This window comes from Myotis yumanensis, unplaced genomic scaffold (assembly GCF_028538775.1).
Source record: "Myotis yumanensis isolate MYYU_CA2020_CCGP unplaced genomic scaffold, mMyoYum1.0.hap1 SCAF_1, whole genome shotgun sequence".
In the NCBI taxonomy this organism is placed as follows: Eukaryota; Metazoa; Chordata; class Mammalia; order Chiroptera; family Vespertilionidae; genus Myotis; species Myotis yumanensis.
In genome coordinates, this window is record NW_027223752.1 from 68,408,694 (window position 1) to 68,422,319 (window position 13,626).

General features: G+C 45.7%; 1 protein-coding gene and 1 pseudogene across 1 annotated transcript in view; one reads left to right on the forward strand and one right to left on the reverse strand.

Moving 5' to 3' along the window:
- SORD (sorbitol dehydrogenase) overlaps window positions 1–11,330 on the reverse strand; it is a 33,572-nt gene extending 22,242 nt beyond the window's left edge. The window contains exons 1-2 of the mRNA XM_070423516.1: window positions 11,156–11,330; window positions 1,124–1,157 (exon numbers count right to left, since the gene is read on the reverse strand). Coding sequence (XP_070279617.1) covers window positions 1,124–1,157; window positions 11,156–11,218 — 97 coding nt within the window. The 5' untranslated portion in view covers window positions 11,219–11,330. The remainder of the gene's footprint in view (window positions 1–1,123; window positions 1,158–11,155) is intronic.
- Window positions 8,079–8,223, forward strand: LOC139001450 (small nucleolar RNA SNORA48; annotated as a pseudogene).
- Window positions 11,331–13,626: the final 2,296 nt, after the last annotated feature.

A 13,626-nucleotide genomic window follows, 5' to 3' on the forward strand; every position in this document is an offset into this window, starting at 1 on the left:
GGACAGCAAGAGGCAAGAAAGTGAGAGCAGAATGCTGCCTCCAGGAGAAAAGCAGTACCAGGATCCTTTGAGTCAAAGGCAGCCCTTGTTTGGCCACCTCTAGAATCAACACCAACTTTCCAGGACACAGTGAGCTGTCTCTCTCACTTCTCTAACAATGGTATCTTGGTGAATACACATAAGTCCTAGATATACATTACTTGCTAAATACTGATAGAAACAGCTCTTGTCTGTAAACCAATAACCCAACTGAACTTTGAGTAGCAAAGCTCTGGGAACTCCAGGAACGCTTCCTTCAAGCTGATGTTCACCCAGAAGCTACAGTTGTGGGGTTAGGTGGGACAGCACATCCCAACTCAATCAAGGACAGAAAGGGGACCTGACTGACTGGATGTGAGATCAGCTATCTGTAGACACCCTGACCCTTGCTCTCAGCCTTACTGACAGATCACCAAGTGGAAACTCCAGGGATGGGAGGGATTGGAAAACTGTCAGCAGGGATCTGCCTTAGTCATTAGGGCGGCATGACTTGCCCAGGTAGACACCACCCAGGAAACATGTGTGTCATTTCAGCCACAGGCTTGCACAGTGAGAGGCTAGAGTGGAACAACGGTGGTGGAACCCTGCCCCAGTGTGCACATCCACTTTTGGCACCTGGATGATTAAGGCAGTGGGGCAGGGTTCCATGCAGCCCCTCCCATCCCCACTGGACAGGTCCTGGACTTCCTGGCATGATACTCCCTTTTCTGACCAAAACATTAAGTTCTGCAGTCTCATTCCTTTTCAAAATTTGGATTCTGCCACCCAAATAGTAGCTTATAGTGGGTATAGAGTATCCCAAGATCAAAAGAACAATTCTGCGTTTGGTCCATAAGATGTTTTATGCTCAAAAGTCAGTAGTCTGATATGGTAACTCTTCTCATTCTACCACTGTCTGTTTTATTGCATCAGCCAAGTGGAGTGTATCCGATTATGCTGTGGACAGTGGATGAGGTGGAGCCTAACAAAAGCATAGCTTTAAATAGAGGCAAAAGTATAAATTGTAGCAGAAGAGGGTGAGGGAGCAATGCCCATGTGACTCCAGGGGAAATAAGAAAATATGTTGAATATCCCAAGGACCTACCATTTGGGCCTGGTTCAGGAATAGGGTAGTTCTCCTAAAGAAAATAAAACAGAAAAATCATTTAGCATGCCTCATAAATTTACCTTATGAACATTTTCATTTAAAAAAAAATTAAAGTGGAGTTTCATTCAAATGTTTCTTTTTAGAGTTAACACAGGCTCAGGCCATACCATTGCTGGGTGGCTGCCAGAGGGGCTACACTGAATAGTGCTGCACTCACATCACTCAACGATGCACTTTGCCTAGGGCTCAAAGAAAAGTATGCTGTATGCATCCCCAGGTGAAAGGATGTTTGGGCTGCCACCTAGATTTGCATTCCTTATCAGCGCCTTCTCTCCTGAAAACACACTGTTAGATACAGATTTGTTTGGTCTGGCAAACTAGGGCAGGGAAAGTTAGAGGGTGTTTCTAGCAACTACATGAGAGCAGCTCCAAGGGCTGAAAAAGTGTGAAGCTGCTCTTTTCCCTCTACACCAGGGCACAGACCAACACTTGGCCCTCTCTTTCAAAACACCCTTTGTGGAGTTTTAGAAATCCTCTGGGAATACATGGGGCCTGTTCACAGGTTCAAAAAGCAATCTGATTATTTCTGTGTTCACAGCTATTATTTATTTTGGAGAAAGGAAGGGAAAAAGAGAAAAATTGATTTGTTGTTCCATTTATTTATGCATTTATTGGTTGATCCTTGTATGTTCCCTGACTGGAGATCAAACCCACAAACCTGGCATATTGGGACGATGCTCCAACCAACTGAGCTGCCCAGCTAGGATACAGCTATTATTATTATTTTCCCTCAATGTCACCTGGCTAGGAAATTCCTGGTGATGAGGAAGGACAGTGAGTGGGCGAATCCAAGCGGTTATTTTATTAACTAGAGGCCCAATACACAAAATTCATGCAAGGGTAGGCCTCCATGGCCCCGGCTGCCTCGCGGCCCTGCCCCTCACCCACAGGTCATTCCAGAAGGTTGTTCTGCCATCCGGTCTGATTAGCATACTAGCTCTGTAGTATATAGGATTCTTTGAATGCAGCCTAAAAGAGGAAGAAGGGATATGAAATGTTCACAGCACCTACTATGTGCCAGACAGTGTTCTGGGCTTTACACACATCATGGCACATGGTCCTCACTGTAGCCCATAATTTGCAGATGAGAAACCTGAGGCTGGGAATTTCAATAACTTGGTCAAAATCATACTGCCAGAGTGGATATATCAGGGCCAACCCCAGGTGTGTCTGATTCCCAAGCCTGCTTCAATGCATCCCACTGCACCCCCAAGGTGGAATATGCCTTTTCTCCTTCAGGGGTGGTGACGCCAGGAGCCATCTATTGGGTGACGAAGGAGGTCGGGGCTGGGCCACACACAGAGCTCTCTGGGAGGGACACTACTCAAAGCTTGTCTTCTGAAAGCTTCCCCAAGATGCTTTCATAGGTAGCAATACACAACATGGGGCTCTTTAGCTCACAAGATAATAACCTTAATGCCAAAGACCATGCCTTCAATCTCTTCAGAACCAGGTAGTGTTCTGCCTCAAACCTGGTATTCTTATACTGGTTGAATATCTATTCTCCCTAACAGTGTTTCCAGGGAAGGTCTGAGGTTCTCGCTCATCTCAGATTACCAGCCCTTTCTGTTGAAGTAGCTCAGTGCTAATTTGAACTCCTTGCCTCCAGTGAAACAAAGCCCAAAGTGATCATGCTAATGCCGACCAACTGCTTTGTATCAGGTTCTGTGCTAAGTGCTGTACACGCATCACCTCGTTTAACCCTCGCAGCAGCCTATGTGGTACCTTCTGTTATCATCTCATTTTCCCTATGATGAGACTGAGAAGGGTGAGACTTAGCAAACTGCCCATGGTGCCGCTAAGGCAGTAAATGGTGGGGCTGCATCCAAAGCAGCCTGATGTGGGCAAAGGGGCTCATGGCAGCTTTTCATCTTTTCCTAATTTAAACTGGCTACATCTGCAAGGAAGGAAGACAGACGTGAGGGAGGGAGGGAAAGAAGCAGGCAGAGAATCCATTTAGAAATGGGCAACTCAGGATAGCTAGCACCAAAATCTTTTTCAAAGAAGTTGCTGGTCCCACACCTGACATTATACAACAACAGGGACTGCTGTGTAGTTGTTTCAGTGATACTGAGTGAAATTTTTTAAACTGCAGGTTAAAGCAGGCCTTTATTTCAAACATGGAAATGCACCTCATTCTGCCCCCTAAAGGCACTAGTAGGAAACTTCTCAGGTATGGAGAAAATTCCTCAGCATACTTTTCTTAGCTTGCCTCCAGCCAGGCTAGGCCTGAACACCCCATTTGAGAGTGGAGCGGGGGTAAGATTCCAGCTCACAGCAACTGTTGGGCACACCGAGCAGGCCCTGGGTGTCACTAGACTAGACATTACTACCGTAGATATTTGCTGGAGTTAACAGAGGGGACCAGCTTTGACCTTCCCACAGGAGCAGGACTGCAGTGGCCTTCCCAGACACTAGGGGGTGCTGCGCCAATAGCCTGGTTTTTCCTTAGCAAAACACACTTTATGATGAAGCGATTATTATTTTTTAAATAATTATTTTTAAATATTTTTAAAATATTTTTTATTGATTTCAGAAATGAAGGGAGAGATAGAAACATCAGTGATGAGAAAGAATCATTGATTGGCTGCCTCCTGCACATCCCACACTGGGGATTGAGCCCACAACCCAGGCATGTGCCCTGACTGGGAATCAAACCGTGACGTCCTGGTTCATAGGTTGATGCTCAACCACTGAACCACGTCGGTTGGGCTTTATGGAGAATTTAAATACCTTTCCCCACAAATCAACTTTCCTTTTATGCCCTTTTTCTTGCTGACTCTCATCACCCTTACAACTCAGCTTGGCTCCTGACTCCCCTCTCAGCAGGAGACATGCCACCTGAGCACAAGACCATGTTAAAGATCAGCCCTTAAGTTTGTAAGTATCAGCCCAAGCCCAGCTGCGGAGCTCACAGAGTATTAGAAAGTTATCACAGCATGGTTACTAACAAAACCTTGCTTTTTGTTCATGGTTCCTTGTTTTTTGTTGGTGATGTTGGCTACAATCCTGTTTACTCAATCTCCTTTTCTTTCTCAGGTTTTGATGGTGATATTCTTTCATTTATCCTATTTCCCACTTATCAAAGTTCCTTAGCTCCTCTGATATCTGGAACTTTCACTCTTATTCCCAAGGCCCAATCAGGCACATTCGAGGTTTCCTAAACCCAATTTCTTATCTGTGAGTGATAGTAGCAGGAGATGGGTTGAGTAACTGTTCTTTATTGTGGTCATGTCAGTTTTCCAGCATTTTTTTCACTTTAAGTCATAAATAGTTCACTGCTGGAAGCCGATCCACCCTTGCTGCTTGACGCAGTCACTGCAGGGAAGAAACATCTGCACAGCTTATGTTCCAAGGGACCTGGCGTATATGACATATGTTTGCTCCCCCTCTTAGCGCTATGTGTTTTAACCAGGGTCACCTCCCCGAGAAAGGTTGTTTCCCCAGGTTAGGGGTTAACAGGACTAAGGAAGAGAATAAATCAGTAAATCCCCCTAGTGTTACAGAAATACCATGTACTACTTATGAAGGACTTGGACTAAGACTGTTGGCAATAAATTTGGAACTTGTTGGACCCACATCCCCAGGGGTCTGCACACCAGGGAAAGCACCAAAGCCTATATCCCTGGAGACCCACTGACACAGGGCAGTCCCAGGGAAGGCAAGCAGCGGGGCTGGGAGGACATAACCTTTGCTGGGTAGGATAAACTCCTTCAGTCACTTCCTTGTAGCTTATCAGTAGAGCAATAGAATAGTGGACCTTGGAATAGCCCTTATAATGGAACACAGAGATTAACCTAGACAAGATTAAAATCAACAGAACTAGATAGAGACAGGATTATGAAAATGAAACTAGGAACTGTAGAAGGTTTCCCGAAACATACCATGATGTAATTATAGAGGCATGCTTATGGGATCAAATAGTATAAATATAGATGATATAGAACAATAAAGCGAGAACCCAACCATGCTGATCAACTGAACACTGCCTCTGTGTCTTTCTTTCTTCGCCGACTCCGTCCACACCTTTGGGAACCCCTGGACCTGATGGGGCTGGACCCCAACAGTTCACATACATATTCTCCCTTCTATCCCCTTGAGGTCTTCCCATTTTTCCCTCTTCCCTTGACCCCCTCCCCCACCCCCACCACCTGAATAAATCATGGAAATACTGGGGGAACATGTAATCACCTCAGGTGCCTCTAGCATCCTAAATGTTATCTTGCCTTTCCTAAATATAGTTTCTCAAATTAGCCTAAATATGTTTCTAAATATATCTTAATGGTCCCCTTTCCTCTACTTCTGCTGGAACATCTGAGTTCACACCCTCTGTATATTTTGCATGGGGTGTAGCACTGGCCTCAACATGAGAAGAAATCAGAGGAAGGTGCCTTTTCCCTCCTCCAGCCAACCTGAGTGGTGCAGTGCAGACTCTAGAATCACCTGTCCATGTACAAACCCAGGCTCCCTGCCACCAGCTCTGTGACCTCGGGGTAATTATATAACCTCTTTGTGCCCTGAATTTCATCCTCTGTTTAATGAAGATAATCATAAAAGAGAGTGCCCAACTCAGAGTAAATAGACAGCTTGTTACAAAAGAAAACCAAAGTTCTTTTTCTATCATTAGTTCCCAGTATGGTTGAACCAGCTCTGGACAACCTTGTCCTTTTCCTTTTGAAAGGGCAAAGTTTTTATTGTTTGGGAGAAAAGTTGTATTTCCCTTGTTTTCTTTCTTTTAAAAAAATATTTTTGTTGATTTCAGAGAGGAAGGGAGAGGAAAAGAGAAAAACATCAATGATAAGAAAGAATCATTGATCGGAGACGGCCCCCACTGGGGACCGAGCCCACAACCAGGGCATGTGCCTTGACCAGAAATTGAACCCCGATCTCCTGGTTCATAGGTTGACGCACACTGAGCCATGCCCAGTCGGGCTGTGTTTCCCTTGTTTCCATGTCACTACTAGAGAACTTGACTGCTCCTTTAAAGGCTGGGATATAGCCCCCAACCGGTTTGGCTCAGTGGATAGAGCGTCAGCCTGCGGACTGAAGGGTCCCAGGTTCGATTCCAGTCAGGGGCATGTACCTTGGTTGCAGGCACATCCCCAGTAGGGTGTGTGCAGGAGGCAGCTGATCGGTGTTTCTCTCTCATCGATGTTACTAACTCTCTATCCCTCTCCCTTCCTCTCTGTAAAAAGTCAATAAAATATATATTAAAAAAATAAAAATAAAATAAAATAAATAAAGGCTGGGATATGGAAGAATGTGAGGTTAAGACACCAGCAATGTTTTGGGCTTCATTCTATCAATTGTAAATAAGATGTAAAGACCCACTCCCTGCCTCAGAGTGAGGGGCAGCAGGCAGGGCTCGAAGGTGGTCGTCCATGCCCCAGGTCCTCAAAGCCCACCTTCTCCCGCCTGCCAGGTCTCCTGTCAGCCAGTTGGCTGGCTGTCCTGCCCACTTAAGGAAAGCAGAGCGGGAGGCCTTATTTTTGCTCTCCTGCCCCGTCAATTTCCCTCCCTTAGAATGCCTAAAGGGTGTTTTGAGGGTGGGAGGAAAATCCAAAGGTTTCCCAGTTGGCCATTTTGTCATAAGAGGCTTTGTTCTTGGCATTGGTCCTGGCAAATGGGATCAAAGTAGAAGGGTCAGACACGCTCCCAAAGTCCACCCAGCCAGTCTCCAGCCCAGGCTGTCAGTGCTCCAAGCCTCCTGAATTCTCAAACTCACTCTGTGCTCATTTGCTTACCTCCCAGGAACCACTTCACCACTGGCTGATCCCTCTCCTTCTTCAAGATCCCACATGAGATGAGAAGTGAGGGGAGAGAGGCATTTGGGATGACTTCCTAATTCCCGTGGGAATTGGGGGAGATTTAGGTTTGGATGTGTTGGGATTGTGGTAAAGGTGACCCCTTCCTCTCTGAGCTTCCCCAGCACCTAGAACTGAATCCATGCAGGATGGGTAAAGGATTATTTAATCCTCAGCTGTGATAAATAAATAAGCTTGAAAAATAATTTCCTCCTAATTCAAAACGTGTGAACATAACCATACATGAACTTGCTAAACAATTATTTTTTCTTTTAGGTACAAAAATGATTATTTATTTAGAATGAGAAATAAAACCACAAGGAATCAGAAATGTTAAGAAAGCTGATAGTATGACAAAATTCAAAAGACAGAAATAATAACAACTCATGGAACTCATTAATGTTTAAACTTGATCCTGACAAATAACTGTCTCTGCTCTTTATAATTAAACATCAACCCATAATCCTAAAATGATTTTCCCTTTAACTTGTTCTCTTCACATACAGCTAATTATAAAACATTCAGACGTGCATCAATGCCTGGAGAGAGATATATGTAAATTCTATAGATAACTCTCCATGGTATTCAGCTCCCTGGACACCAGGACTGTGCTGTTCCTGTTCTCCCTATCCAGATGCCTGTGCCTAAAATCTGGTAGAGCTGGCTATCAGGAATAAGGGAGATAAGTGTTATCAGTATGGTCCATGAACTTTTATTGATATGCGATACAATATGTACATAAACTAACAGGAGCTTTAGAAATGTTTACAGCATTTTGACATTACTGTCACATCCAAAGGTAGCAATACAAATAAACTGGCCCATGGCCAATTGAGAGAAAAAAATAAAATTGGTCCGTCTCAGAGAGTTTGTGAAGCACCAGGCCAGTGTGGCTCAGTGGTTGAGCATCAACCCATGAACCAGGACATGGTTTGATTCCTGGTCAGGGAACATGCCCAGGTAGGTTTCTGGCTTGATCCCCAGTGCGGGGGGATTTAGGAGGCATCCAACCAATGATTCTCTCACATCATTGATGTTTCTATCTCTCTCCCTCTATCTCTCTCTGAAATCAATAAAATCATATTAGGACCCCTTGGCAATAGGCAAGGAGACACCTGACTGGTGGTGTTGCTCTTATGTCAATCAAGGACAAAGCAGATGTATAGTCCTTAGTTCATCCTAGCTTGATGCCTGTGTTGGTGGCCAGAGCTGTTTCATGCCGGAAACACATTGAAACAAATAAATAAATGCTCCATCCACAATTTAAAAAAACATAGTGGGGGAAAATAAAAGTTTGCGAAGCATTGTGAGGACTGAGTATTCTAAAATTCTCATAAATATAGAAACTAACTCATGCTTTGAAGTTCACGTGATCTGAGATTAATCCTTAGTAAATAAAAGTCAGCCTAACTTACTTGATTTAAGTAAAACAGACATGTCTTTTTTTTAATCTGGGTTTTACAGAAATAAGTTCATGTTAATAACTGACTTTGATGTCTATGAAATATTTCTAGAGGTTAAGTGATTTTTTTTTAAAAAAAGAATAGTGGAGGCTATGGGAAACCCAAGAGTGTGACTTGGTTCTTCCCTGCTCCCCGACTTCCCAATTTTCGGGCTTTGCATTCCTCCAGACATCATAGTGCACTTTGATGAAGGAACGTAGGAGTTAACATCTTACACAATGGCCAGTGTTTGATAAATAAAAGTCACTTCAAGCAAATGCCAAGTTTTTAACTGCTTGCTTTCACAGCAAGCTCCCAGGAGACAAAGATTTGAGATATCGTTCTTTAGAAAGGACATAAAATAAAAGAAACTCTCCAACCTCATTGACAGGGACCTTATCAGGTGCCTAACCATGGACATCTACCCCTGTCTCTGATATCACCTCTGCCTATAGGGGACGTCAAAGGCTCCTCCAGAATGAGAAGCTGCTGACATCAGAGGTAGGCAGCTGTCCCAAGACTTATATGGATTGGCATTGAACTCAGAATTCGTTATCTGATTGTCTTTACCTGTTTGCTAATGTTATTCATACAAATACCTATACTTGTCCTTTGGATTTTTCTATCTAGTTCCACTGCTTATGATTACTGAACATATGTAAAATAACTGTTAATATTCTTTTCATGGCTTATGTAAATGTTATACTAGATGCCAAACTCAGAAAAATGAGACAGAAGGCAAACCTTGGGTCATAATGGTTCAGAGAATAGTAATAATCTAGAGTGCTTTTTTTCACAACGAAGGCCATAAGACCTGACTGCTTTCCATTGACCTGCCTTTCCCTTTTTGGGAAAATTCCACTCCAACTCGTATACCATGATTATGGTATTGCCCCGTCCCCAGTGGTCAAGACAATGTAGATACTGAGACTTCCTAGGAACAAGCCTTCCTAGCTCTGGGAGACTGACCACACTATCAGAACAAAAGTTTGGTCATCAATGCATCCTTCAGATTGATATGTGACAAAAGGGGAAATTGTAAATGAAAAAGGACTTCTATGGAAAGTAACCTCACAGGGTGATGTGATACTAAATTCCTAACTGGGAAGGTCATAGTGAATAGCCACACTGCAGGTATATAACTTCTTTTAAATATATTTTTGTTGATTGTAGCGAGAGAAGGAGAGAGAGAGAAACATTGATGTAAGAAACATCAGGCTGCCTCTTGCACACCCCCACTAGGGATGGAGCTCACAACCTGGGCATGTGCCCCAAATTGAACCGGGGCCCTTTGGTGCATGGGACTACACTCAACCAACTGAGCCACACCAGCCAGGGCTATAACTTCTTTAGTAAAAGGCTTATCTTTGCCTTAAGTAAGCCCTGGCCATTCTTTCTATGCATCTAGGTTAACACACCTTTGACATACACTTTCAGACCCCCTTCTCCTAATATATATCCACCCCTTTCGGACCTCTCCTAAAGCAGACCACCCTCAAGAGAGCACAAAATCTCATTTCTTGTTCCCTGGCATATGTTTTTTGGATGTTTCTTACACCAACACCTTCAACAAAGCAGCTCAAGCAGCATCCATCTCTAGGACCTCCTTCCTGGGCCAAGGGCCCTTCCCTGTGAGGCTTTACTCTCTCTGACCTCCATCAAAGCCCTCACACTGTTTTATTGTTACTGCATCTGTCTATCCCCTAGAGCAGACAGATGGTTAGGGGCAGTGTCCTCCTCCTCTACGAGCACCCAGCTGAGTAATCTGCTGAGTCTCTCCAATCTCCATCCTGGTGAAGCATGTTCTCTTTGAGGGGGAAGGATGTGTTAGGGAGCGAAAGGGATGGCTGGCACCCGTCCCACTTACCCACTCCATCCTAAGCCCATCTGAGATGGACTTTGTCAAGGCAGCCCTGGCACACTCCCAAAGCTGACTTTGCAGCTCCCCAAACTCCTAAACTTTGGCCTCAGGAGCCAGGGAGCAAGCAGAGGCAGGGTCTGGGTGGAGGAGAAATATACATAATGTTTTAAAGGGACAGGGGGCAGGGTCAGAAAGAGAAAAGGCTGGAAAGTGAGCCAGATGTGGACTAAGGGAGGTAAGGAAGAAAGGAGCTTTATAGACATCGAGACTTTCAAGACCCAGGAGTCTGGCAGAGGCACAGGGAACGCCAGGAGTCCTGGGGATGAAGCTTGTGCTGGAAGGAAAGCGGGGAGGAGCTGAGTACCTAGTTAAGTGCGGGCACTCTCCTGATCATAATAATCCTGCAAAGGAGGTTTTATCAGCTCCAAGCAAGAGGGATTAAATACGAGCTCTACAGCTTTTAAATGTCCCCCTGCCCCCCCCCCCCCCCCTTCTGCCCTGCACTGTCTGCCCAGAGAAATTTAGGGCACGTCCTAAGTCAGGCAGCCTCCCGGTATCCCTGCTGAGAAGCGCAATGACAGGTGTACTAGCAATCATCTCGCAACCTTCCCGGGCTCCAGCCACGTGCCGGCCTCGGGCTCCGTTCCGGGAGGCGCGCGCCACGAACCCGGCCCTTCGCATCACATGCCAACCGCCTCCCTCCCCCTTCCCCTCCCCCCAACATGGTAACCAACGAGGATCCGAGTGGCCGGGACCCGAGGAGCAGGGCCGGGCCGCGCTGGAATTGGCGAGCGGGCCCACCTGGGCTCCAAGGCCAGAGGGCAGGGTCGGGCTCGGCTCCCCACTCCCCTTCCCGTTTTACCAGGCGCAGGTCCCCGGGTCCGTGAACCACCAGAGACAGGTTCTCGGGCTTGGCCGCCGCCATGTCGCTCTTCCCTCCGGGGTGGAAGCTGCAGCCCGCAGGACGCTTGGAGGTTCTGGCGGCTGCCGGGCCGAGGGTCGTGGGTTGGAGGCTGGAGGCCGGGTTTGGACTTGAGCGAGGCGGCGCGAGCCCGGCGGGGGCGGGGCTTCCTCGTCCCTGACAGCCTGGGCGGGGCTAGTGGGAGGGGCTACTCACTAGCTAAAGCCCCTAAGGCCTGACAGATGAGGTCTCTGGGAGAGGAAGCAGGTCCGCAGCCTCCATCTGCTGCACACCTTCCTGTCAGCCTCACATCCAATCAGACATCGCTGCCTTGAAAGCAGCTGGCACAGGCAACAGCCACCGGACCAGTGTTCCCAACTTGAGCTGCAGAAGAATGGGGATGCGCCATGTGAGGCAGGTTCTGGGATCAGCACTGAGACGCTGAGAGCTGAAGTCTAGATCTGAGGAGAGGCCTGTGGGTCTGTAGATACCAGGGAGGCTGCCTGACTTAAGACGTGCCCTAAATGTCTCTGGGCAGACAGTGCAGGGCAGACCCAACAGGCGCCTCACTGATGTTGGCCTGGTGTCTCCAGCATCCAGCAAAGCACTTGGCGCAAGAAGGAGTGGATGAGTGAACGGGTACATTAGTGTAGAGAAGCTGTGAAATGGAGAGCATGTGAGATCTTGCTCCCTGGCATATGTCTTCTGCTTGACTCAAACTCATGAAAGTTCTCAAAAAGAAGAAACAGCTGTGAAATGGAATCTGTGAGCCTCTTTCTCCTCACTGGCTCTACTTCTTATGACAGAAGCAGGATTTCTGCCTAAATTATTCCTTCAAGCCTCTCTCCCCTTAGAAATAGTGACGCTTTATTCTAACCGGAGAGAGCTGCCCAATGGACAGGCCGAACTCCCTCCTTTCAGAACAGCACGCAGGGTTTCATTCCCTATCGCCTCTTTTCCAGACACTCTGCCAGCTGCTTTACCTCCTCCAGGAGCTTCCTCCAGCCCTTCAAGATGAGTCCGTTTGGCACTTACTGCATGCCCACATATGGGACCCCGCATGTGTTTTCAATCCTTCCCCAATGCACTGGACGCCCGCTGACAGGCAGGCCTCATTTCTTAAACTGAACCTGGTAACATGTTCTGTACAGTATAGGAGCTCAAAATTTTTTTTGATGATGAATGTGGATCAAGCTCTAGAACCTCAAAGGGCAAGTTGATAGGTTTTTGAAAATTTGACATTTTTAATACTAAAAAATGTAAGTTGTTATTATAGTATTTAAACAACTTGTTGTGACAGGTCTACATAATTTCCTAACAGAGACCAGCATTCAAAGTGGTGAGGAACAGACTTTTCTAGGCATTTTACTGAATAAGGGATAAAATGCTGGCTTTGCCTCTGCTGGTGGCCTGCTTGGCACAGCTTCTCTGGATCGCTGCCTGCGTTTCCCAAACAGCACAGCACTATGAGGCACTGTCTCCACTGAATACAATGTTAATGTAAAAAACCATTGAACCCTGTAAAGAATTTTTGTGAGTTTATTTGAGCCAAACTGTCAACATATGCCGGGAAGCAGAACCTCAATGAGTTGAGATAATGTTCCAGAGAATGGAGGGTTACATCTGTATTTATACATTGCAATCAAAGGAAAGGGACATAGGTGGGTTACATGAAATCTAGTAATTGGTGACTAGAGAGGCGGGAGAAAGCAAAGGGGGGGGCAACTTCTTGGGACTGGATAAAAAGTAAAATGATAGACACATACTTAGGTGGATGCAGGAACAATTAACATGATAATGAAGGAATTTGTAGTATCTGTCCTGGCTCCTAGCACATTAGGTTGTGCCCCAAGGGGTCCAGAAAAAAGGGAAGTTACAAGTTACCCAGGACATTTCAAAGGGTTATGTTATTATAGATGCAAAAAGACAGATAGGCTCAGTTAAGGTAAAGGTTGACCTCGTCAGTGAAAATACCGGCCTAAGATATAACCACACACCATAACTGCTTTTAGTTAACGTTTAATTTCAGACCATCCTTTGTGGTTTTTAGGTCTCTGAGTTTGCAAGATTGCCATGCAGGCCTCCCCTGAGCTTGTTAGGTTAGCATGGGCCCCTTTCGTCCACAACAACTTCAACAAGTTATCAATACATTTCTGCTATGAAAACTTATTTGGAATTTAGAAATTAATTTATGGGATGCATATCCTCTGGGGTCACTTATCTAGAAGAAGGGAGACTTTAGCCCAGGGAACATCTTATGATAGACACTGGGTTACTTCAGGTCTGGATTATGCCGTGTACTAACAAGAAATCTTGATTTCCAGATTTCTCCATTTGGTCATCAACTATTTAATTATCCAAACCCAGTTATTTACAACAAAAGAAACAAAAACAAACCAAAAAACAACCATTCGATTTCTTGCAGACCTTGG